We start from the raw sequence: 27,940 nt of genomic DNA on the forward strand, positions 1-27,940 counted from the left end.
AGTGAAGCAGACTTATCAGTTCCATCACCACAATAGAGTCAATCAGTTAAGAAAGCATGCCTCTATAATAAAGGACAGTAACTCAATTTAAATCAAGTGTGCTTGTCTAAGGTGTGAAAATAAAGGATAGAAGTAATCTATTCTACTGCAGTGGGTATTTTGTCATTTTTACATTAGCAATCCATGTAGCAGTTACAATCCATGTAACTTGTTTTAAAGATACTGTTGTGCACAAGCAAAAAAAAATATTTGACAAGAATACAAATTAACACAATTGTAAGTACTGTGAAGAGGGTTCAAAAGAGAAGCAGTCTGTATCTCTGATGGTGCAAAGAGTGCAAACTCGCTGATGATGGCAGTTCCCAAGAAAACCACCAGAGGGATGACACATCCACACACAACTACAGACACAGAGGGCCCAGAGGGTGTTGTTCCTCTTTCTATGGTAATTGCATCATCAGGTATTCTGGTTAAGCACTCTCAGGAGAACTGCCAGACGCTATGTTAAATAGTCCATTCTGTTATATCTGTCATCCCCACTCCACTTTTTTATGTATGTATGTTGTTGTTTTTTTTTTTTGGACTCTCTGCCATATGAATTTCTTTTCCTTCTTCACCACAGGTATGTCATCTTCCTCCATCTTTCTCTCTGTAACCCCACATCATCTATTCATCTCAGGTACACGAGCAAAAAGTGCAACATGGAATTTCAATACAAAGGAGAAAAAAATGCTAACACCTGGCATGCCGGTATATGTGAGGAACATATATTAAGCATGCAAACCAAGGGCAAAAAACATATTTTCTTTTTTTTTATGAAACACTTATGAAACAGAAAAAAATCTGTACATTTATACAGTGACCTATGTGTGGACAGTATGCAGCGAATAAAGAGAAATTACATTTGGAGCAGAGATAGAGAGTAGAGTGGCAGACGGAGTTTAGTGTGAATCCCAAAGGTAGCGTTAACAAGCAAGCAAACATAAAAAAGGAATAGTGTATAGGATTCATATCTGTAACTGAGAATCAGTGTCTCTGCTAGCTTACAACGCCCTTTATATACCCTTATATCTAAGAATGGGTCCTTTCTGCAGCAGTCCAGAATGCCAGAACCAGAATGGACCAACCAAACACTGGCTATAGGATATTCCTATAACATTTTTAAAATTAAGTGGTGGCCATCTCAGGCTCATCTACACACTTTGAGAGTCAACTGTCTTTTTGTTGTAATCTGCAAACTCACCACTAGATGCCACAATATCACACACAAAGGTCCTTTAAAGGTAAGTTACTTCCTCTTGAACTAATGCCTACAAAGCCAGGCAACAAAACAATACTGTGACGTGATGATTTGCCTTTCTGCTGTTCAAAAGACAATGTTAAACAACAGACTCTATGTCTAATTGAAACAAATACTGCAGCCAACTGCAACTCTAGGTATGTCTGTGATATTTAAAGGAGCAGCTTTTGAAGAAAAGAGCACCTTACTCACTGCACGGAGGTGAAATGTCTTGAAGAATGGATTCCACTAAATATCAGCGATTTATTGATGCAAATGCCATGCATTCAGCCACAAAAGTCAAACTGAAAAGAAACTGGCTTCTATAATGGCACCATAATCAGAATCATACCCCCAAATTTCACCAGGAACTACTTCAAGAAAAGCTTTTGGAATGACCCTGGCTTGAAAATCACTGAAAATCACTGGACCGCAGATGATTTGCAAGAAAGAATAAGTGAAACCAAGAAAAAAAAAGCATTTCTGAGGCACGGCGACTCAGTAGGTGTTCCCCAAACCTTTGCATACAAGTGGAAGAACACACTCATGTAAATAATAATAATAATAATGGTGTCAGATTTGTGTGTGTTTGCACCTGTATGAACAAAAGACTGCAGCTGGAGGACCAGAGCAGAGACTTTCTCATTAGTGTTTTTACACTCCTCCCCAGCCCACAGACACAAAGAGTTTCTTCGTTGTTAATTAATGCCATGAAAGAACAGCATAAACTGCAACTGGCTCAAGGAGAACCAGGCAAGCCAGACAGTAATCGCAATGGGCTTTAACTGACAATACAAGCAGACTGCTTATTAATGAGCGCATGCACACAAATGCTGTGTGCAGGCAAACAAAACACTGCCGCACAAACATTAAATAAAGGCCTTGGCGCACAAACAAAGCACACTGCAGTGGCTCCTGACATGCACACGCACACATGCACTAAACCTAAGGGTTCTAAATGGCTTCGATTCTTTTGACATTGTGTCTTCAAGGAATGCCCAAAAATGCTTTAAGAAATGATTGCATCAATGAAGTTCCTATGGGCCTTCGTTAGTGCACACACACACACAAACACACACAGCCTCACACTCACCACATTTCAGCCCTGTGAGCCAATTACAGAGGCAGAAATGCCAGTGAATGGAAAGTCTTGAGGCAATTAGATATTCATTAACAGGCAGATGGAACACACATATATATATACTGTACAATGTACATGTTTATGTACATGTGTGAACTTGAAGTCATTCATTCAATCGTTCATGTATTTAACACACACAAACATCACAACATACCTCTTACCTCCTAAACTGTCACTGACTTTATTCAAAACATCCACTTGTATCAATTTGTTGCTGATACTTCAACTCCTTTCAGAGCTTGATAGAATGGATTCTTCGACTCCTTTCATGTCCTTCTCTTGAACTGACCGATCAATTCAACGCACACTAAGGCTTATAATCATACACTGTTTCTCCAAATGGATGACATAACAGCCTACCATAAGTCGGCATAAAACAGCTCGGCTGCAGTATAGGTCCTAGACCCCGCCAACTCCATGTCAATGGATGGGCCACAGACCCAATTAAACTCTTTCAACTCTTTCAATACATGTTTCCTTGAGACCGTTTGTGGCTTGTGGCTAGCTAGTTAAATCACACTTTTTTTTCCCATACATTCATATTTATTAGTTATAAAAGTTTTATTAGTTATAATTGACTTTAAACCTGGAGAGAAGGTAACATCATAGTCAACAGGAAATCAACAGCTCAGCTTCACACAAAAAGAAGGAAGATATTATGGCCTCATACACTGTGCAGAGGGGAGCCACGCCATCCATTTTATATACAGTCTATGGTAACAAAGGTAAGAAGGATGCCATGGGCTTAACACATTGAGGTCTATAGGCATTTGCAGCCAGCCCTTAAGTGGGCACTTGAAGAACTGCTATTTTGAGAAAAAAAAGTTTCAGAGAAGGTGAAAAAAATTTGAAATTTGATTGACAGAAAGTCTAGCACTCAGTGCCAGCTGTTGGCTTTTTTCCTGTGTGAATGTCTGTGTACAGTATACAGTGTATAGTGAGACGTGCATTATGGGGTCGGCTCAGTGCACCACAGACAGCCTGCAGGCACAGGGCTGGTGTTACAGCTGCTTATGAGCCCTGTCAAATCAAATGTCCTGTAGTGCCACAATTGTTTATGTAGCCTGTCAAAGGTAGGGAACCGTGGAATCACATCCACCTAGCAATAAAGACTGAGACCTCTGTGCGGACCAACATGCCACCCTGAGGGCTCCGACATGTCTCTGTTGTACAGATGAACACTTCCTCACTAGCTGATGATTTCTTTATCAGTGCTGCTCCGTGACCATCTGCCTGTTGTCTCCCTGCTTGTCTGTCTGCTTACCGACAGGACGAGCTATCTTTTTTTTCAAACCCCATCACAAGATACAGATGATAATACAACTGCTTACCAACACACTTAATGTATACTCACAAAATAGGGGCCTTGTTTATCACAAATCACACACAGAGCAGATGTAGAGCAGCCTATTTGAGAAAAGATGAGCCTTTATTGATCTGTTAAAAAACTAGGCCCGTGCAGTGTAAGAAAGCATGAAGTGTGGAAAGCACTAGAGCACCAGGATATTAAACTTTAAAATGAAAACACTAAAAATGATGTAAAGATGGCAGCTTTGTGGAGACACATTAGAATTGAGAGCAAAAAAAGAAAGATGACAGCAGGAACGCAACCAACAGAACACAAAACAGCAGTGACATTGTTGCTGATGACAAGACCAGACAGAACCGCTGGAGGAAAATTTCAGACAGCATAAATAAATGTAAGTACTTTTATTACCTCCACTGTCATGAAGCCAGAGTGGGCACACTTCTTTCTGATGTATTACCGTCATCATGCAAAGGCTGTGAAATTCTCTATTCACACAGTGTGCATCATGCTCCCCGAGGTCACTGACCACTCTTAGACATCTTTCAAAGCATCTCAACACATTTAATATTCAAGTGTACTTTTCTTGCCTTAGTCATAAACTATAGTCCAAACTGCCCTTGCTCTGTTCTTTCTGTTCTATTTATCATCCTATTGTCTTACCATCTATTATGTTCATCACTCCTTATCTTTTATAGTGAAAAACGTGTGAGGTCTGCTGTATAAACTTTTGATGACAGCTGGAAGCTACATCCACCTGTTCTGCAGTGCAACAGAAGCAGCCTGTCCTAAACAGGAAAACAAGTCATCTGAATTTCATGGTGAGAAAAATCATGAAAATTAGGCATGCAGTTCTTCAATGGCCACTTGAGGCTGGCTCCAAAAGTGAGTCAAATGCTATAAACCAATATAACAAATATAAACATATTTATAGCCTGGCTAGAAAAACCATGACAACTGTACATGGGTATTTTACATATATTACATAAAGGTAATTAGTATCATAATCAATCATTACAAAATATTTTTCCCTGAACAACATGATTGAATAAAAAAAAAATCATGCAGAGTGAAGTGCAACAGCTGGATGTCTCGGCTCATATGTTGGCCTTAGCCACATCCTTCTTTGTAATTAGAATTACAACCAGCAGCATCAAGTCTGATTAACTGCTTTGTAGCTGCGCCTGGTGAATGAATATATGCAAAGTCAGGACTGTTGCCAAGCAACATACTTACATCTAAGACTAGTAAACTAGACTAAGTAAAGCGTCCATGATGTCTGATTCTCTCTTGAGTCCAGTTGGCTCGATTTAAACTCTTTGAAATGACTTTGACCTGGATGAATGAGAGCATCCACAGACATGATGTCTGATCTCGCTTACTCTTTCTTGCCTTAACACTCTTTCGTGATTGAATTCGTGATTAATAATTTTACATCATTGTTGCCGTGGTTACCTTGGTCTTAACTTTCAGTTCTAAGTTCAATGTGATGTTATTGTTCACTCCACTCCTGGACTCATCACCGAGACAACAACAAAAATAGCACAGAAGTCTGTCTTAGTGTGGGAAGTTAACCTTGTAACACGAGTTTAAAGTTGGAAAAAAGTTGTTTCCTCAACCTAAACAAGTAGTTTTGTTGCCTAACCTTCAATGGCCACAAAGTGGAAGGCCATCATTCAGTTACATATACTTGGTAAATACTAATCATTATTAGTATAGTATATTATCCTATATCAAACCACATAATTAAATATGTCTGTGTTGCACACAAGTGGGACACTGGCAAGAGTTTGAGGTCATTTAAGGGACCCAGTATATTACTCTAACTGGCATCTACTGTGCCAGTGTCATTTGAAATTAATAACATCCAGCATAAACAGTGCATAAGGCATACACCTTGTAAGAAATTTGAAAGGAGGGGCAGGCACATGTTTTGTTAGAATTCACAGTACGGTACTCTTTTTTAAAGAGAGGTAACAAAGAACAAAACAAAAAGTCATGTCAACCAATATTAACTAAATTAATGTTTGAAATATCATTACATTTACATGATCGAACAAAAGAAAAATACATATCTAAATTTAATAAAACAAGCAAAAAACTGTGTGCTCACACACAATGATGAAACCTATTTAATGCCTGGCTCGTCCCTCTCTGTTGACCCCATCAGGATGGGGTCAAGAGTCGATGCTATGACTTCACGCAGCCTGGCATACCTGCTGACCCATTGAGACGCGTTGCCATTTTAATAAAGCGTACGCTCTGCCACTTGACTCTGCGGCGCCCTGGAGGTCTATTGGACTGTCTCAGGTTCAACATTACACAGCTGGCACAAGTACGGGCAGCAAATTTTATGAGGGTTGCAGAGGGCTGAGACAAGGAGGTCGAGACAGAAGAAAAAAAATGAAAGTGAGGCAGAGAATGATCTGAGTCATTGTGAGATCTCATGATTCTACTTCACACCTGTAATGTAAAGTGTCGACAGAGACACGTCACACTCCTCTGTGATTGCAGAAAGAGATGTTAAACTGACACATCTAAGAACATCTTCTATTAAGCTGAGGCGATTTTTTTTAATCTGACACCTTCCAAAAAAACCTCCCTTCTCCCTCTTTGTGTTTCAATTTAAGTAATATCAATCAAGAATAATTGCCTTTTACTAAGATTCATCTCTTATATGTTCTTAAAGTGTCCACAATATTTAGGAGATCCATTATATAAGAAGCATGTCCTACCACAGGCAGGTGAAGTGTAAATCAAGGCGTGCTGTGGATCAATAGAACAAAGCCAATCTTGCTGCCACTCAAGGATGAAGCTAATTCCTCTGCCAGTCAACAGTAAATGCCTAATTTGACTTTAAGACAAAGAAGACGGAGGGAGAGAGAGAGAGAGAGCGTGCTGCGTGGTGAGTCAATAAAACAGCAATTCTGAGCGTTGAGTCAGCGTCACTTTAGGCCAACTAAAAAAGAAATCATTACATCTGCTAATATGAGCAAGTCTGGACCGTTATTGTTTTATTGGCATGCTCAACATATGCCTTCAACTGAATTTCACTGGTATTTTCCTGGAAAGGGAGTATTACACCTTTGTTTCATTTATAGCCTGATTGCAGGCCGGTCTGTCTCCACTGCTGGCAAAAAAAGCCAGAGAGAAAGTGAGAAGTATAGAGTGGTTGATGAGATTTCTATTCCCACCCTCCATCGCTCATCTTTCTCTCTCTACATCTGTCTTTTCTTATGGATTTTTCTCTCCCAGCTCCTCTCATGTCTGCTCCTCTTTTTTAGGTTTGTAGGTGTAGGTTTGGTGAGACAAAATGCAGGAGCATCAGCAGGAAAACCGCAGGTGTTTGAAACCAAACGCCTACCCGCTGCCACTGTTAACAAAGCAGACCGTCTGTGTGTGTGTGTGTGTGTGTGTGTCAGTGCTGCTCTGTATTGTGGGCTCAAGTCTGGACATATTTGCAATAAGAGGAAACTGAGGATCCCTGCACTGGGTGTGAATCATTACAATACAGAAGCAGAAGCTACAGTGCAGTTTGATATATTTTAGAGACTGCTGCTTAAGTGTAGAGCTGGACTGAACTTCAGCGTGCCTCTACTAAAAGAATTGTTTCATCCCTTTTGAATTTTGCCATCGATTACTGCTCTGTCCTCTCCTCTCTCCATGTCCACCTGAGTTGTGTGCTGTATCTTGGCCATGTTTTGTCCAGGTCTTGCCAAATGTTTCACATAGCTGTAGCTCTCAACATGACCAGAACATCTTGTTATTTTCACCTCACCTTTAATTTATTTATTTTGTTTAGGCTTAGAAATAAGGCCAAGGTGATGGCCACCTTAGTGTTCTTCTGGGTAAAAAGTGATTAAAATGTAAATCCTGAATGTGTCCACATATTTAGGAAGGTGTATTGGATGTAGTTCATGTTGTAAATTGTCTGGCCTTATGTTGACCTAACTGATACAGACTGTAATCTGAATACTTTGATTCCAACTTGCTCCCATTGGGTTTTCTACATACATTACTCCTGATACTATTCATAGTATAATTCAAACAGGATTAACAATAAATGTCATTTGCCATCAACTATCATGTGTAGGGTCCACTAAGGTGTGGGAGTTCTCCTCAATATATATGTATGAGAGGTGGCTACATAAGAAAATGTCAAACTATTATACACGAAAAAATCAAGGATAAGTCATCTGTAGCAGTGAATCATGCAGACAAATATTTTTGCATAAATTCCTGCTTAAGTTAGAAATGATACCTCACACTGCCCTTGGTGTGTAACTGACAACATAATTATTCATGTCAGGAACAAGTCTGAGCATTTTAAAAGGCAACATCGCATATATAACGCCATCCATCCCACAGCCATTTTATATATAAAATATATTTATATATTTTATTTTGTTTTGTTAATTTTTTTTGTTAATAAAGCAGATTAGTTGTTGCTCTTCACTTCAGAAAAATCTATCAAGTGACAGACTTCTGTGTCAACCTGGAGAACAGCAATATAGCAGAGTGGGATAATGATCCTCCGCCTTACATCCCTATGGCTTCCAGTCAAAGTGATTATCTAGCTGTCTATGCTTGGCAGTTGGACAGACAGCTGCACTCCCAATTAGGCTCATTCAAAAGCAGGTAGTTTAATTAGTTGAAGGATAGATGTCGAAGGGGCTCGTTCTGAAACATTCATTGTGAAAAACAATAATTACCTACAGTAACGTTAACTGCTCAATATTTCTCTGATTATGTCTGATAAAACCGTGCCATATTGCAAACCTAATCATCTACATTAATAACTCATCTTTTAACAGCAATATGTATCGATGAAATAACACTTGCAGCAGATGTGATTTTGAAGGGTAAGCTGCTGTATTTTAATTTGAAAGAGCCAGTAAAACGCTCACTTCAATTGTGTGCCCACAGCAGCAGCCTCTCTCCCTGCTTGAAAGGATACATGCACACACTGGGAAAATAACACTTTGCAAGGTGGCATGATACACACGTTGACAAAAGGTACGCATGTAAAGGCACATGAACGCAGACACACACACACACACACTCACATGGGTGTTGCCACATGAAGACATATGGTCAATCCCACCATAGGGGAGCAAATACAATACGCCAGAAAAGCTTTGGCATCGTCTACATGTTATCTGTGTGTGTGTGTGTGTGTGTGTGTTTGGAAGGGTTTGGTGTGTGGTGTACTCGGTATGGTGTTTCCGAAATCATCAACCCTTCCATTACATGAGGAGGCCATTTTGCCTTTACGCCTCAGTGAACCTATGACTGCAAACTGGTGAAACAGACAGAGGAAGAAAATAGAGTGGAGAAAGAGGGGATGAACAGAGAGAGAAGGATAAAAAAAGGCGCGAGGAGATCCCAGTGCGTGTAAGATGCAGCAAAAAAATGACAGAAAAGATATGGGAGTTTGAAAGTCTGTGTGTGTGTGCGTTTCAGTGTGTACATGCAGGTGTAAGTGTGTGTAATTTGCCTAAGCTTCTGGATTTGTCTCTTCAGAGCAATTCCGAGGGAACACGGGGCTTAAGGCCATCACACTGCGGGGATTTGTTACACACACATGGAGTGTGAGCACACACACAGACGTGCGTACACGTCACACACGCACATATTGACACCTGCACAGAGGAATAATACAAGCTGACACAGGTTGCAGAGGTTGTGTCTCAATTTAAGGGACACATGCTTTGAAAATGGGCTCTGACAACAAGTTGGCCTATGGTTAATGATTAGTAGCAGTCACAAAGGAAGCACCTCTGTAGCCTTAAAAGTGAAATACTCAGACCAAGCCACACCAGTGCAGCTACATTTGACAGCACTTTTAACAGTATAGTTAGAGTATAGGTATACATTGGATCCATCCAGCTTTTAAAACAGGACAACCCAGTCGCACCACTGTTATGCAATCAGTCTTTAAAACACAACATTTGCTTGTTTAGTGTGGATCAGGGGTCAGCAGCAGCAACACGTGTGCCGCACTAACAAAGCAAGCGTTCAGACCCAAAGTGTAAATCACTGAAGCACTGGACATTCTCTGCCTGCCTTCTTCTTCTTCTATCAGCTTTGCCTCATTTGCTTCTTTCAGAAAATTACATTTCAGTTAAAGTTAGATGTCAGCACCTCCTCTGCTTCTCTGGTACATCTGCTTTCAATTACAGAACATTAGGAAAATATGTGCCCCTAATATAGCAGACATCTGCATGTTAGCCAGCTTATGCTCTTGTGATCTTAGGAGCCTAAAGCTAAATTAATAATTTCAACATAAACATGCACAAAATCCAAACTGGACAAGCACAAGTCATGACTACACACTTTTATTTCCCGTTTTTAGACTGACTTTCATGCACTCATGCACCCTTTCCTCCACTCTGTCCTAAAGTTGATGAGTAGAATGCGACTGCTGTGTGTGTGTGTGTGTGTGTGTGTGTGCGTGCGTGCGTGCCTGCGTCTGCCTTGGGAAATACAGAGTTTGAGTAGATTAATATGATCTAAATATAACCACTGCTAATCAGGACATCAAAATAGGCACAGGCAGATGCTGATGTACACACATTCTGAGACCCTTTCATGTACACCACACACACACACACACACACACTCACAAACATGCATGACCACTGTGTTGCCTTACATCTGTCTCATTCTGTCATCTGTTTTTTTACACTCAGAAAACAAGTTTTATAACACATCCATGTCAACTATATTTTGTTGTTTGGATCATAAGTCGCACACATGAACCACACACAAACAAAGACTCAATTCTTCAAGCAATACCATACCATAGGTGGTATGGGTCTGTTCTGGGACCTCTGCTTTTTCATGTGAGTATGTGAAAAGTCTAAAGGACAGAGAGGTGACCCCTTTGCCTTAGGCTTACAAGGAAGAACAGCAGCAGCAAAATCTCCACCTGGGTATTGATAAAAGCATCAATAACAACGATTTTAGACACACTGGGCTGGAGATGGTTTGCAAAACAGCGAGCAGAAACAGAGGAAAGCAGCTGTACCTTGTATATGAAACCACTGGGCTTGAAAGAACAGTGAAATTTAGACTAAATTTAAACACATGAGCACAGCACCTTCAGTTCAAAATACAAACACACATACAGTATGTAAATTGTCTGAGGTGCTCCACAGAAGAGAGTTAATAATGTGACCTGCTGAGATGAGAGCTCATCATCTTTCATAATGGGCGACTAATACATCATTAGATGTATTGATGTGTGTGTGTGTGTGTGTGTGTGTGTGTGTGTGTGTGAGATGAAAAGACTGGTCTGCAGAAAATGAACCGACAAAAAGTCGGACTGCAGCAGAGATAAAGAAAGAGCCTTTTTCTTTTTCAATGAAAGCTTCCTGCTTTCTGCTCTGCTCTGAGAACAGCCGCAGGCATGTGCAGAGTCCAGCATCGACCACTGCAAACACACACACAAACACAAACAATTGGACAGCAGAACACTGCTTGTTGAGCAGCACATCCTCTTGTATTTTCTCATGAATTTTTAATAGGGTCAAAGACTTCTCATGTAGCAGGTGCACACAATGTCTTAAGTCTTCCTTGCTGATTTGCCATCCTTAAACATTTTTTGGATAGATAAAGGCATATGTATATAATTCTAAACACATTCTCTGAGGGTAATCACACTGGACATGTGCACCATCAGCATGCGTCTGTGTGGGAAGTAGAAAACATTGTTAAGACACTGCTTAGGATCTGACATAAACTTTCTCTTTTACAAGCTGCGTGCATCCCTCAACCTCTCCATCTCTGCTGCCATAGCAACACAGCAGGCAAAATCCCCCCACCCAAAAAAAGGGGGAAAAGTAATGAATTCAATCAAATGTCTAAATAAATAATTTGTGAGAACTGGATTTAAAAATCGATGCAAAAGTAATGTTCATTTCTTTCATTTAAACTGCATATTTTACCAGATGTCTGCAACTGCTTTGGATTGGCCATCTGTTTTATAAATAAAATCTGACGTACAACTGTAAATGGGTTTATCCATAGTCTAAATGAGCAGACCCTGCAGTGATGGCACCCCATATCCTGCATCGTTTGCATAGAGATTACTTAAAAAGATGAATCACATCATTCTATAAAATAACTCGCTGTATAAATGAATAAAAACATAAAAGATTACATTTAAAACATTAATGTAACATCAAAGGATGCTAATTTTAAACTCTATACTACTTAGCCCTCCTAAAACGGAGCTGTTGCCAGCGACAGAAATTGCCAAGCACTGTTCAAACTACCGTAGCTCTGGTTATGTTTGCACTATTGAAAAAATCGGATTCTGAAAGCTGAGAAATGTCTCTTTCCATCGCCATTACATTCATTACGGTAATGATGAAACTGCATGTGTGCCAGGGGCGGGAGTTTTGTAAGGCGTAGGAGAGTTGATGTAAAATAGTTTGAGTTTAATTTTGTCTTGTCTAGTCTTGTTGCTGTACATTTATAGTTGTTTATAAAGAGAAATTTGATGAAAATTATTTTTTTTTACTTTTCTTGTTATTACACTGTTCATTTATAACATAATAACAAATATGTGTCAGCTTTTGAAAGTTATGTTTCATCTGTCAAGAAAAACGGGTAAAATAATTAATACAAAGAACATTTCTGACAGAATCATTGAAAAAAAGAAGGCGAACTGTTATAATTATAGTAGTGAAAGGGTTAACAGGATTCTTGATTAGGCTGTAGTGATGTCATCTGGCTAGGGTCACAGTCAGTATTGTAAGCTTATTTTCAGTTAGCCTTTAAGTACCAAAACTGCTTGTTAAACAAGTTACAAGGCAAACTTGTGGCATCAGCAACAGACCTCTCCATCATTTTCTTGGCTATATGGTGGCACATATAAATTAATGGTGGGAGGAAGGGTGCTAAATACATCATTTCTACTGGGTAAATCAAATGGTTTCAGTTAAAACATGAACCAAATAAGATTAGCTGGAGCCAATCCTATATAATCTGTAAAAAAAAAAGTAAGCATCAAAAACAAAAATATACAAGAAAACTACAAGTTTGAAAAAGAAAGAAAGGTACTCCAAAATAGATGCATGAACATGCACTGATGCCTCTGCTCCGGTTCCACCAAACGAGAGGTAAATATCCTGGAGCATGCCTCTCCTGTCGGGCTGTTTGGGGGAAAAAAAGCGTCTGTCACATGGAAAAAAGGCTAAATTTATGTCAAAAATCACCATGGAAACAAGACTGACTGCTGCTGATGAAGTCCTAAAATGTTGACCACAGAGCTTTTTTACAGTTAAAAATACCAACATATTACTCATGATTCCACATGACGGGCATTCAAATTCAAGAAAATAATAATACCAAATTGTTCTGAATTAGCATAAAGTCGTGTTCAACCTCCTTTTTTTGCTTTGCTTATTGGGAGTTCTGTCAGCGAAGTTCCTGGTGCACCAATGTCGAATAAAAACAGTAGTTTACTGTGTTATGTTTACATATCATGTCACTAAATCAGGTGTTAAATGTTGTGTTGTGATGCTGAAGGTGCGTGTTTAAAATGACTAAATGCTGGTTTAAATTACTCGGAGCCACAGGGCTCCTGTGTTTGTATTTTTCACCCAGCTTTGGCATCCGGCACAGATGCCCCAGATGTTTGGAACTTCCCACCAGCTTGTGAAAACAATGTGAGTAACTGAACGGACCATTTTAATTGGGATTGTGTCGCCAGGACGTCGCTTTGGTCCAAGTTTTACTTCCTGTCAGCTGTTTGCAAATGCTGCCGCAGGAACCCATGAAGAATGTTAATGGGCGAAAACACATCGAGTGGGTTTCATAGATCAGTCAATACACTATTCCTACATATTGATCAACCTTGAAAGACAAATAATTATTAATAATAACATTTTCTAAATATCTGCTGCACACATTGCATGAATATGTGAAGATTTAATATGATGAAGACTGTTTCAGCACAGCTCTGTAATATTTATGTCCACCTCTGTTTCACCTCTATTGGAATTTTAAACGATATTTATATAGTTAACGTATGGCCTATAAATGCGAGCTGCTGCTAAACGTGGCTGTGAAATGGATGCTTAATGTGTCGACACTGAGGCGAGTCTCTTTCTTCTTTACTTTGATCTGTCTTTTATCTCCCTTGACGTGGTGTGATCCCGTCACAGCGTGCGCCTCTTTTTGATACGGCCCTAACAGGAAAATGACAGTGCCGGTCATTCATTTGAGCACTTACAACGACCCATCTTTACATCTTTGACATCCAGTGGCTGTGTGAATTATTACCATTCCATGTGAGAGACAAAGACAGCGTGACATTTTATAGTGTCACAAAACTTTGTCATAACATTAGCAGTCTTCCTCACAATTTCTCAAAAAGAGAATCTGCATAAACATCACGTGTAAACAACAGAATGTGTCAATCGATCCCAAAACGGCGATGATGCAGTCAGCTTTGAAATCCACATATTTCAAATGCAAAAAGTCAGATGGAGGAACACAAATTGCTTAAAGGAAAATCTGGAGTTAATGTTTTGTTTCTGCCATCGCCCTATGAAACTTTTATTTTCAGTTCCAGGCTAGTTAGGTTTATGCATCATAGGGTTGGTTGATATGACAACATTTCCTATCTGGCTACGGTGATAAGATGAAGGACACCCCCACATACAATGTCTAGATGATCAAAACTTGGTTATTAATGAATTGTAAATGCAAGCAACATCGCTGATTTAGTGTAGTTAATAAATTTGAATGAACAAGGCCGTTCAGCTACCACTGAAAAATGCCTTAACTGATAATCATGTCAGGCATCACTGTCATTCCCTCCACTTGTCTATATTATGTTTACTTAGCACCTTACATCTCCACATTGTATCCATGTATCATATATTGTGCTCATACTGCGTACTGTACTCTTATTTTGGATTATAGTGACACTTATACTCTTATACTCTGTACTTAACTGCATTTAATGTAACTTGATACCTCTGGCACAAGAATTTCCTTCGGGATTAATAAAGTTTTATCTTATCTTATCTTATCTTATCTTAACTGTCATCATTCAACGGCACAGATTCTTTCAGGAATATTATGCACACAGCCTCTGAATGCCAGCTCTACATTAAGCTGAAAGAAAACAAGGACACCAACAGGCAATGGACTCACCCAGTTACTGATAGTTCATAGATTTGTCCTATCGAACGCTAAAGCATCAAAGCATAAAGATACAACCATGGCTCAATTTTACCAGTTGCCAGAAATCCAACGCAGGTATGTCACCGTTTTTGACCCTTGACCCAAGCCAAGATCGCACACTGTCCCACTGAAGACAAACCAAATGTTACAGCCTCGTGGGTTGTTTTCCCTGATCACATAGGCATTAAATGCTCTTGTCACATGAAGTGGTGACTGTATCCCATGTGTGAATTTCCCACTCAAACCCAGTCTCAACATTTAGTGTTACATTTTCAGCCTATCTGTGTGTGTGTGTTTCCTCATGAATGCCCTTTAAAGTGTTCTAGCTGTTAAAACTCAACAGTTTGAAAAGGCACAACGCTAAATAAAGAGCCAGAGACAACACCACATATGCTTTTATATATTCATGTAATAATGATTCGAAAACAACAAAAAGCGCATGACCTTCTCATCACACAGATAATTTTAGAAGTGTCATGATGAGAAGACATAAAATTAATTCAGGTTTCGACTTACAGCTCCTCACTTAATAACTGCCACTTCTAGACAGTAAGTCTATTTATTTATGATATATATTTATGCAATTTTGATTCCTGTAGTGCATATATTGAACCCAACTTCCTCATTAGCTCGACGCCAGTGTATTACTTGAATTTCTGGATCAATATAAACAGATTTACACCACTCTTGTTGCCGGCGTCAGTGAAGACATGCAGATGCAGAAACTTGCAGTCTGTGTTTCACCTAAGACTAATTAAACTTGCGCTGTATGGGGAGCGGTAAAGATGTGCTTATAATGAAACAAAAAAGGCAGGAAACAGGGGAGCAACACAAATACAAAAGGGAGGAAAAGACGGAAAAGTAAGTGAAGATATAAGGCCGTGTCTAAGCCTGCATACATTGCTTTTTCTCTCTTTTGAATAATAACAGTTTCATTCTGCAGTGAAAAATGGGGGAGGCTCGGGTAAGTGGTGAAACTTTTAAATCCGTGGTTCCGTGCTGGCGGAGTGGGAATAAATTACTCTGTCAGAGTCAAACTATGGAGACACAGCTATGTTTGTTAAAGTGGAAAGTGTTGGAAATGCCTTCCGACCCTCAGCCATTACCCATCATTTGTCAGGTCTCACTGCCAACCCCGTCGTATAATTGGGTCTGCGCTACTGCTGTCACCATCAGCTGTCATTTAGATGTAAATATAAGGGCAGGCAATGTAAGAGGTGTACAGGACTTTGATAGGTGAGGCTCTCCTGACTCCTCCACTCACGCCTGAAAGAAGAAATTGTACTGTATGTGCGCTTCAGAAGCAGATTGCATCAGATGAAGAAAGCTCTGCGTTTTTCTAGAGGAAACATTTGCCAGTCTCCCGTCAATCTGCATTCAAACCATATATACTGTCGGTCTCTTCTTCTGAGATTGCTCTGTGTTTTTTTACCCTCTCCTAGCCTTACTGTCAATATGAATTTACATGCTTCTGCGCTTGATTATTCTGCAACAGCCTTAATTCTCCACATGCCAGTGAATGTGAAACCGAGGCTGAACTTTAAAGGGGTAAAGTGAAGTTTATGAAGATGAAACAAAGGCTGCAGGCCCTCGTGGGAAATATACACCATCTGTTTAGATGTGAATCAAGCTTCCTATTTATCATATTCAGTCATCCATTACTTCTCTATATGCACAGAGAAGTTTGTTAAATAATAAAATACATCACAATGTGACTTTGACTTACAATAGTTGTATGAAAAACCTTGAAATTCTGTGATCTTTCAGAGGATTTTTCTTGGCTGTGGTCTTTAAAATCTTGCAGAGCAGAGAAATTCAGTTTTTCATATGCCACTGTGAGAATAAGGGTTTTTTTCTTTTTAATGCCTTTTAAGACTAGGGTAGGAGACAACGTAGGCAGGCAGTGGAGGAGTGGAGAAAAAGTGAAGAAGTGAACAGAGAGAGAACCAACTGTGACAGAACAAGAGGAAAAGGGAATTATATGGTAAGAAGAAAATTACAGGGGCATGACTATAACGTTTTTACTGTGATTAAGGGAACCAGTTAGTAGTCTCACCCAAGGAAATGGATATTGGAAAGGACAGAGGCAATGAGCACAAAAAGGAAGGAAGGTAGATAAGAGAAAAGAATCAAGAAGACAGACAGACAGACAGATGGGGATCATCGATTACTCTTCCCACATTCCAGCATTTTGATGTGGATCCTTGTCAAAGCAACAATGCAATTGCAGTGCAGACAGAGTTGTAATTCTGCCCCATTCACTGCTGGCTAATCAGCCTCTGTCACCTCACCATTCATCAGCCTGTTGGTCTCTGTGTGTGTGTGTGTGTGTGTGTGTGTGTGTGTGTGTGTGTGTGTGTGTGTGTGTGTGTGTGTGTGTGTGTGTGTGTGTGTGTGTGTGTGTGTGTGTGTGTGTGTGTGTGTGTGTGTGTGGATGAGATAATGTCCGCGTACATGTGACTGCAGTTATCCAAGTTTGATTTATTAGTAGGGAGGAAGAAGGTAACACAAGATTCACACAGTAAGTTAAAATGAAGACGTGTAAAATGCTACAGTCAACAGTATATTTCCCTCTGACAGTCCAACCAAAGCTGATACAGACTAACTAATATAACAGGCTCAATAAAGCTGGTTCCACTCTGTAGGTTCATTTTGTCCCACTTTTGTGAGGCTAGCTTTAACTTTTGTTTACCTTTAATAAAGGAGTTCTAGGAATTCTAATCAATCTCACTTCCTGGAGTGCACTCCTGGCTTCTTACTTTGAATTAGATCCTGCAAGGTTCTGCAGTAATTGAGCAGATGTTTATATCATTAAAAGCTGTGTTTCTCTTAAGGCCCAGGAAACATTTCCAAACAGATCCCATTGGCACCAGAGAGCCAGTGTTTTAGCTTCTGAATCGACTTGGAAGGTCAAACATTGAAGGAACTGGACTGTGTGTCTGTCAAATAGTCCTCTCAGTCAATAAGAGGACAAGAGTTCTCTACCTAATAAAACAAACACTTGAGGAGTTTAGAAAATCATCTGTTGCTGAACATCAGTTCTCAATGCTCCATCAGTTAAAGTAACTCTGTAAGCTGTGCTTCATGCTGCTAAACAACAAATGTATGAGGGGTCATGGCACTGCATGCCGTCTTGATTACGGCATTGTCTTACAGTTGCACAGTTTAGTCCCTTGTAACTCTAACTTGAGCTGTAAAGACAATGACCGTCTGATTGCCCAAACCTTTTCGGCATCAGAGGTGATTTTTCTTATCCATAATCACCTGGATGTTTTACTTGTGTCCATTCATAATCAAGTGTCCTGCAGTTGATAGAGGGGTTGGGGGTGAGTCATCAATATATTTACCTCACCGTTTTAAATGCATCATAATCATCATCACATCATCAGGATTCATTTCAGTATGATAAAACATTATCAGGTCGTCCTGCCTTCATTCATTTGCAGAGTGGAAAAACAAGGAGTCTGCATTCCTCTGCATCAGCATGCAACGGTTTGGAAGTGATCATGAGAGGCTGACAACATCAAAGTTAAATTCAGCTTTGATCACTGACTGCAAATCTAATTTTCTACAAATGATGCTCTAAGCTTAAAGCCACTAAGCTACGCTAAGCCTCTTCCTGCAATCATCAAGTGACAGTTTGTATAATGGTGAAACTGTTTTGTTTTGTTTTTTTTTATTTCCTTTTTTTTCCGCTAGATGCAACGAGGATTGCATTTAAATGAGAGGAACTCATGTGAAATATGCCTTAATTACACCGAGTATCTGGTGTGTGATTCTTTCACACTTTCACAATATTTAGCTATACTTTCTCCTTCATAGCAGCACTTAGCAAGACCAATTTCAATTTTGCATGTGTGTCTCCACACATACACAATCAAACTGTGTGTTCAGAAATGATGAATTATTTAACCCTGTGTCAGGTCTTCTAAAATAGAAATATTTTGGAATAACGCTCTAAAATTATGTTCAAGTTAAACTTGCTTTTTGTTGGGTTTTTTGCAGGGTGCACTGATTCTTGTCATATATTTTAAACATGACCTCAGATACCCTTTCTTACACACACAGAGAGCAAAGATGAGAAAAAGGTTAGTGAAGCAGAACGGTGAAGAGGCTTGAAAGTGCTTTTATGTTGTGCAGGCAAAGACCTACTCTGTGCACACACTAATACTTAATTTCTCCTCCTCTATCTGTACCTCGGTCTCCCTGTTGATTTTTCGCAAGGGAGTATGAGGAGTCCTCACCTCTGTCAAGAAAACCACTAGAGCTGAAATGGACGCTATAGTTCCAACCAAACAACAGGTCAACAGCCATTAATGCCACATTGCAGGAAGTACATATATTCTGTAGAAGGCTGGTGTATTCTCACAGTTGTTAAACTTGCTGATATGACTGTGACTCAACTAGACAGATTTATGTTTGGAGCTACAGGGCCTGATCCTGCATGTCAGCAAAACTGCTTTTGTAATTATTCTTTCCCAATTCCCAACCAATCATGAAGATGGGAGCTGGAAATACTGAAGTAGGTCAAAAAAAGCATCGCAGGCAAACCCCAGAGTTTTCAGGGAATCAGGAGGTAATTTCTGTCGGATGTTTTATTGGGGAGGCTGTGGGGAAATTGCTAAAAATGGCTACTTCAGCTGGATGGGATAAAATTCACAGAGCTGCTCAGGTAATCATTACCATTTCTAGATGTCCTCTGGTAATACTAATGCCATCCGCAGAGGGCTGTTAGCTCCTAATAGATATTGTCAATTCCACCCAGGTGAGAGATTGGTAACATAAGGCTAACATCAGCCAGGTTATAATATGATCTGGAGACTCAGAGATGTTAATGTCCTCTCGACAATTTATATTCTGAAGTAAAATAATCAACAAGGTGCACAAATACTGTATTTTAGGTTACACATAGCACACACAACAAACCAACCAGTATAAACAACTCGACAAGCAACTGAGAGTCAGACAACAAAGACATCTTCACCTTGAGATGAAAACCAAGGCTAGCGTAATTAGTTACAAATGGACGGGTTGATGTTTGTGCTCCCTGTGTGTGTCTGTACGTGTGTGGTGATGAATAGTATCAGTCTTAAGTTGTGAGAGGGAATGTAATCAAGGACAAGAAACAGAGAGCTAATTCGACCCGGGGGACACATGTGTTGTCAGCTGAGTGAGTTAGGAGAGCGTGAATGTGTTCTTCTTCTCCAGTATATATATTTTTTTTGTGAAGCTGTGTGTGTGTGTGTGTGTGTGTGTGTGACTGAAAAATGTTATTTGTGCACACCTCAGCACATCAAAATTTATCAGTTTATCAGTGATTATTTGAGCAGTCATTCATTTAAAAAACAAACAAACAAAATTCCCTTTTTAGGATTAATCACGTTTGGAGCCTCAAGTGGCCATTCAAGGAACTGCAGTAAATCAATCGCTAAGCAGCGTTTCTGTAAAATCAATGAAACAGCAGCTATTAAACTACTTCTGTGTTGTCTACTGAAGTCAAACAATTTATTGTCCAGGAAGCTGACACAGAAGAGGACAAATGGGAGTGCTGTAGTGTGTTTTCAGCTTAGCACAGACCCCCACCTCTTGGTATATCTCTTCTTCCTCACCCGACACTTATAATACTCATAATGTATATTATGTAGTCTAGTTTAAGAACACAATATAAATAGATGTGTAATAAGTACAATAGTAGTTCACAGAGCATTTCAATTAATGTATAATTCCTCTTCCCTGAATGAAACAACATAAGCCAGTAGCAAGACTTGGATAATGACAAGAAACGCCTCCATTGTGGAGGGCAAGAGTGGACTGAAAGCGAACTAAAGAGGCAAAGCTAAGCAAAAAGGCGGAAGATTAGTGTAGAGCCAGAGAACTAATTAAATGAATCTGGAGATAAACGTTTAATTATTTTCTCTCAGCCCTTTTCTCCTGCTCATTTCCTTCCCTTCTTCATTACTGCCCCTCAGAGGGAGCTTCTGTGGAGCGGCCAGTGTCAGGGGGAGGAGGGAGGGGAGGTGACTGTTCAGTCCCCACACACAAAAAATCCTTCTCTGACTCCTCTTACAGGTTCCCCCACACACACATACAAATCCACACTTCTCTCTCTCACACACACATAAAGCCTTTCTCTCTGTCTGCAGTGTGTCTGAATGTAGATGTGGTAGTTTTAATCCAGTTGGATTCCGTAGGGAGGTGAGGAAGGGTACTGGAAGGAGAGAGGGCCGTGACTTGATTTAAAAGATGGCTTCCGTCTTTGGTAAGCGCACTGTTACTGTGCATTTCATAGTACGGGAATCCATATGCTCCAGTCGCAGCTTGATATAGGAGGCGGCAGTCACTGTGCCATATGCTGTGATTTCCACAGTGAGGGTTAGCAGCAAGTTGGCATAGCAAGACGGCGGGAGGCTGAAGACTTGGAGCCTTTACTAAGCTGAGGTTGAGAGACAGGTATGCTGCTGATTTTGGTCTCCCTGCACATTCTACCACTAAGCAGTGGTGGAATTTAACTAAGTATTTGTACTTCTTTACTGTACTTAAGTACATTTTTACATATTTATATATAAAACTAATGCTGCATAGTTTAGACTTTTACTCCATTACATTTTGCAGCTATTAGCTCTACTTTCTACTCCACTACAATGTTTGTTGTTACTTGTTACATTTAATGAATAAAGTTTTGCCAAAGTGTTCCTCGATCTACACAAAAATATGGATTTTGTTGCTATCTCTGAATCAGGTGACTCTATCAGCTCCAATGATAGCAGAGCTGGTGTTTGGCAGCAGCACGGCAGCAGACTTGACTGTCACTGGCCTCCTGTCCTCTGCAGCTAACCACTGAACATGGATCCAAAATCAGCCTCCACCGAACTGAGCCACCAGTAGGTGTCTTTAAAAGATATTTTTGACTTTAGAGGGGCCAAAATTGATTGGTGTATATACCAGTGCATTCTGTGTGGGGCTCAAAGAAAAGAGTTGCTGGCAAAGATCTACTAGTAGTGACATCTGTAGAGGCAGAAGTATCACCAGGAGCTGCATTCTTCTATCAAAATGGCACCACCTAGATATTCAGAGACAACTTATTGTGAGTACTTAAGTGAAAGTTCTTTTAGTATTTAAAGTACATTTAAAAGCATATAAGACTTTCACATAAGTAGGATTGTTGATGTAGCACTTCTACTTTTATTTACATATTTTGCCAGGTAATTGTACTTTTACTTTACCTAGTTGTCTGTACTTCCTCCACCACTGCCACTAAGTAAGGGCCTACACTGTCCCTGAAAACTCTCCCAAAAATTGACCTTTGCTTTATTAGTTCATTAACCTTTGAACAGTGGGATATGTCTGTTAATTGTGTACAAAAGCAAAGAACTGTTATCTTCTGCACCCAGTTTGTCAACAGTCACTAATGATGAGAAAACATGTTTGGCCCATGCTCACTGAGCTGTGTCTGTTACTAGTTCTGCATGACTGGAAAGCCAAGGCTGGGGGTGACAACATGCCGGCTGCACAAGCTGTAAAATTCAAGGTGAATATATTTCAGGATGTAGGCATGGATGAGCAAATGGCAGAAGTGTTTTGTATTTATACACTTTGGATAATGGAAGTGTTGGAGTTAATCCACTGGAAAAAGATGCAGCATTAGTTAAAAGATGTCACTTTAACAATGAATGCCACCCCGGTGGAGATGCTGGTTTTTGCTCCATTTCTGGTTTACCTTCATGAATTCATCTTTTTTTTTTTTGCCGTTTCAGGCTTTGTTCAAATTTAGTATGTTCAGCATTGACTGACATAAGATAATTGCCAGTACATAGTCACATGTTGTCTATGCCATGCTAGTGTTTGCCACAGACCATATAAATCACAAAAAAGGAGCTTTGATAATGTCAGATGTGACTCTGGTATGTCTTTCCTCTGTGCTTCTGTTAACATAATCCCTCTAATAAAGTCACAGTCACAGGAAAAAACACACATGGACACAGATCGCATGAGTTTGCAAAACATGTAACAGCTTGGCTTCATTACAAGAATTAAGGAGCTCTCAATGCTCTGGTGTCAAATGCCCAAAGGAGGTGTGTTAATCATTTCGGGGGGGGCTGTAAAAGGCTGCCAAGCCTCTGTGTAATGTGCTCTGTGTACTCAGCCTGCTACACCATTTGGGAGGTATTTGAGAAAAGGCTCCCACAGCTTATCAAAAAAGTTCCCATTCCCCTTCAAGACTGAGCTCAATCGATCCATGGGCAACACTTTAAAGGTTTCTCTATACCACTGGTTAACAGTCGGGGGTCCTGTCTTAATCCGCTGAAATAAAATGCATCTTCTTGTTCAGAAAAGAAGCTTGTTCCAATTTTTTCCAAATCCCTGTTAAAATTAGCATTTCACCTAAAATATTTAAGAGGAGCAAAAAAGCCTGGGTTTGTCTTAATTTCATTTATTTTGTTTCCAGTTTGGCTCTGCCAACTTCAACCAAAGTAAAAATCATCTTATTATTCCCACTTCCACTACAATGTGTGCAGGATTTGTTCTGTGGACTCCACCACAACACCACTGTGCCTCATCCACAGCTGGGCAAAGCCAAAACTCAATATGAACTTCTTCAATCTTCAGTCAAGGAAGTCACTCCATCAGCATGTTGCATGGAACGCCAAGTTGTAAAACAAAATGTTAGTCCACACTTCACTTTTGACTTCACACTGGAGTGTCTTTCTTTGCCAGACAAAACTGAAATATAGAGTTCCAAAACTACCATCTACTTGGGTGTGCAATCAGTACCTCGGACAGAGGTCCCCAATAACTTTTTTAAGGTAACTTTGAGAGGCATGTATGGAGGAGATTTGGAGATTATGACATCATCTGCATAGAGTGTAAATTTAAGAACAACTCAACCAAAACAACATTTCAATCTAAACAATTTTCTCATCTTATGGGTTCAAGTAGTGAGGGGACATTTCAACGATTTGCCTTGTTCCAGTTCACACATAGATGACCTCTAGAGCAAAGTGTGTTACTAAAATGCTTATATGACTTCAAACCAAGAATCCTGTTAGATCAGAGAACCCTAACGAGTTAAATCCAAAGTTAGCAAAATCTTTCAGTCATTGGCATACAAAAAAGTAATTGAGCCTGAAGGTGTGAACACTGTGACAACATGGAGGTTTACTCTTTTCAACAGCAGCATCCAAGCTTTGCATTCGTTGCTTTAACCTCAAAAGTTATTTCCAGTTTTCCCTTAAGCAGTCCTTTTGAAACAAAAACATTTTGCTGACTGCCGTGTGGACTTGGCTGAAACATAATTCTCTTTTTAACTTCTCCTGGGAGTGGCACAACACTGCAACTGTGCAGCAGCAAACATAAGTAGGACAGTTCCAAAGCCTATATTGGACAAGTAATTTTTTTTTGTAAATATTTAACATCCTTAGTGTTTTAAATAAGAAAAGGCACAAGACAAGCACAGAGAAGGATGACTGACTAGGCACATTTAAACAGGTTCTGTAAGTAGCATAGTGGCACACACACTCTGTAACCCCTGACATATGCTAATGAGATTTGAGCACCTATTCTCAAACTTTTGTGCACTTGATATGCAAGAACACACTCACCCCTGTCTCTCTTTCTTATACACGCAATGTCAAGAATCATCAGTGAACGATTACACACCAATTAATATGGATGTTTGCTATCAGTATGCAGAGTGCTTTGTAAGCTGCAGTCATTACACTGCAATCACAAAATAATCACCTAGAAATTCCCTGTGGCTATGTGCGCGTGTGCAAGTGTGTCTAAAGACATCCACCTGTGTCACTATATAAATGTGTGTGTGTGTATGGGTAACTTTCTATATCGCTGTGCATCTATATTAGGATCCCTATTAATATTCTAGTTTAATTGGCCCTCATTCTTCTGTTATTATGCCTCTACTCGTTTATTACTCACCCTCTACAGCTAGATTAACACTTATAGGACTACACAAACATACACTTACACATTGTCATGACAGACAACAATATGGGTAGCTGATTTGGAATTTTTCTTCTCAGTAAATAGTAGTGTTGGTTGCTAATACACAGCTATGTTCAACACTTAATTCTGATTGGCCAAAAGCAACAATCTAAAGTCAATTTTCTTTTAACCAACATGCTATGGATGCCATTTTGTGGCACTGGGGGAAGCTCAGGATGATTAAGACTTTTCCATGTCACAGTCGCTCTGTACATCACTCTGTAAATTTACTATACAGTAATGACAAGCTCACAGTACATTAACTAGTAATGAAACACAGCACCTTTCATGCTTTGGAGGGAGGCATTTTGCTTTTTTTCTGGGTAGCCTGCACATATTCACACATCCTCAGCAGGTCACCTATATATTGTGTTTCTTTTTAACACACTTCTTGGTAACAGAGACCTCTGCAAGAAAAATGTGTTGAAACTGCCTATTGAACGGGCTGATAACAGTTAAATTGGGAGATTTCGACAAGGTGATATTCTAAACACTCTTTCACTTAGCAGACTTGGATTAGTGCATCATATTGGACCACTACTTTGTCACTTCAGTTTAATTTTTAGCTCCACTTTTATGAGACAGTCTGGACACAAAGAAGAAGCACAACTTACCCTTTTTGAGCATATTTTTTCTGGTGGCAACAGGCTGCTAAAACACTACACACCCTCCCTATTTTGTTACTTTTTTCTTCTTTCACTGACAAGTTTTCTGCACTGCCATCCCTTCATCTTCTTGGTTCAGAGCTGCCGGGTAAACAACTGACGTACTGCTGTCACAGCATGTAGCCCTCCCATACACATACACATAGAGGGCAAGAAAATACACTGTGCTGACCCCAAGATCACAAATACACACTTTCCTGAGGACTGCTTTGCTGTTTACAGTGGTGCATACACATACACACACACACACACTGATCTGACACCACAGAAAACATCTACGTGCTGACTGCCACAGTATACAGCTCTGGGCGTGCTGGCTCCAAACACGCACAGAGACAGAGATGGACAGATAGACGGCGGCACAGATGCACACAGAACTGTCATCTCGGCATCAGCATAAACAATGCAGGAAAAAAAAAACGTCGGAGGGAGTAAAAGACTGACGTGAAGGATCGACAAGACAGACAAAAATAGATCCCGATACTCCCTCAAATGGATTCTTAGCTCATCTTTAGTCTGTAAATATTTGTCAACATCCGTGATGTGTTTTCAATAAACATTAAAGATATAAACAGGGAGACAGTATTTTGATCTGTCAACATCACTTGGAGGATTTCATAAGCTGATTTGAGGCCAATTTGATGTTCTCAGGGAGCACAGGGACTGAGCTTTTAAGCTGCACATCAAAACAGACAAGTGATCCATCGCATGTGTTTGTCTCCCTCTCTGTATCTCTGTCACTCACATATACTCAAGTGTAATTCCCTCTCATTTCCTTTGCCACTCCAATTAAACAGTGAAAAGTGGAAAATATTAAAGGATCACAATTAGGAGGGTCCGGGTTCCCATTCTGAGCAAACCCAGTTATTAAGCTGGGTTTGCTCAGACTCACCTCGAGGAACAAGTCCTTCACAGAGCCTAACTAAGCATGCAGTGCACGCTACCTGGACTCCCTGCTATTTGCAGTAAGACAAAGCAGAACTGTGCAAAACATGGCCTATAAAATGTAATGGTAGAGTGTGAGCTGGCTGAAGTGGAATTCAAAACTCTGAGGGTGCAATGATAAACTCACTCTCAGTCACATCACAGGTCTCATCGCTCTGAAACAGCTGTGCCAGCCTAAGTGATGCATGACGATAACAGCTCGACAAATGGAGAGAAGCTTCCCCAGGAAATCCGGCTGCTGTCTGGGAGGTGCAGAGTGTCTCTGCAGCCAGAGGCAGATGGCGTAGGGTTTTTTTTTCATATAACTTGTACAATGATGACAGAAATATAAAAAAAAAATAAAAAGTGCAACTCTATTACTGCCATATAAACAAGGATGAGATGCTCATACAAGTGAGAATCACTTTAAATGCTCTATTTACATTTTAAGTATTATTTGGTTAATGGCAACACATTGTAGATACGACAGATCCGACAGACATTTTACAAGTTCTCTGCCGTACCTCCCACCTGTGCACTAAACATCTTACAGATCTAAAGGTCAGTAAATTACCCAACTGTTGAAGCCTTGTTCAAAAATGACAAGCCTGTCTAACTGGAAAAAAGAAAGATGAATCGGCTACACTTGTCCATCACATGCTTGCTGTAATAACCGTCTCAGTTCACTCGCCACAGTCTGCAATCTACACACTGCAATTTACTTAGAGAGTGAAGTTTCCGTGAAGTCTCACTACAGATTTAAACAAGAATTTCTCGTCTTTTATTCTCTATAGTTCTCCTGAAATTGCAGGCCAAAGCAAATGATCATGTTTCTATACAGCAAAGTGCACTGCAAACATCATGTCATGGTATCATATCCTGATGCAGAAGCTCTTACTCAAGTCTATTTATACTATAACTTACAGAGGCAGACAAACAAATGCTGCATTGAAAGCAGACTGCGTCAACCACTTCTACCAGCAAAAGAGACAATAAAACTTTCACACCCTTTTGATTATAGTTATCATCCCAAAGGGAGGGAAAAAAAGCTCTTACCAGTTTCTCTGGAAATCTGGATGAAGGCCTCCACGCCGCTCTCACCATAGTTTCCCTCTGAGGCGAGGGTGGACACATAGTTCCACTCCATTGCTGTGACGATGTCCATCATAGCCTGGGCCTGGTAAGAGTCAGGTGGTACAACGCGAGAGAAGAAGTCATAGCGAGTGTTGTCACTTAGTTCAGGGGCTGTTGAGGCGTAGCTGATCTGTGGGATCTGGAATTTACAAAAAAAAAGGAAATTGAGAGGCCAATAATTTATCAATCACTTCTCACACTCAGTGGTGAATATTTAAGGTTGTGAATGTGGTGCAACACAGAGAGGAAACAAAAGGTAAGCTGCTGATGCAAACCTCTGTCATTTTTTT

The 27,940-nt window shown here is 40.0% G+C and overlaps 1 protein-coding gene across 1 annotated transcript in view; it reads right to left on the reverse strand.

Moving 5' to 3' along the window:
- grm8a (glutamate receptor, metabotropic 8a) overlaps window positions 1–27,684 on the reverse strand; it is a 111,079-nt gene extending 83,395 nt beyond the window's left edge. The window contains exon 1 of the mRNA XM_028400866.1: window positions 27,573–27,684. Within this exon, the coding sequence (XP_028256667.1) occupies window positions 27,573–27,684 (112 nt within the window). The remainder of the gene's footprint in view (window positions 1–27,572) is intronic.
- Window positions 27,685–27,940: the final 256 nt, after the last annotated feature.

This window comes from Parambassis ranga, chromosome 2, assembly GCF_900634625.1.
Source record: "Parambassis ranga chromosome 2, fParRan2.1, whole genome shotgun sequence".
Classification (NCBI taxonomy): Eukaryota; Metazoa; Chordata; class Actinopteri; family Ambassidae; genus Parambassis; species Parambassis ranga.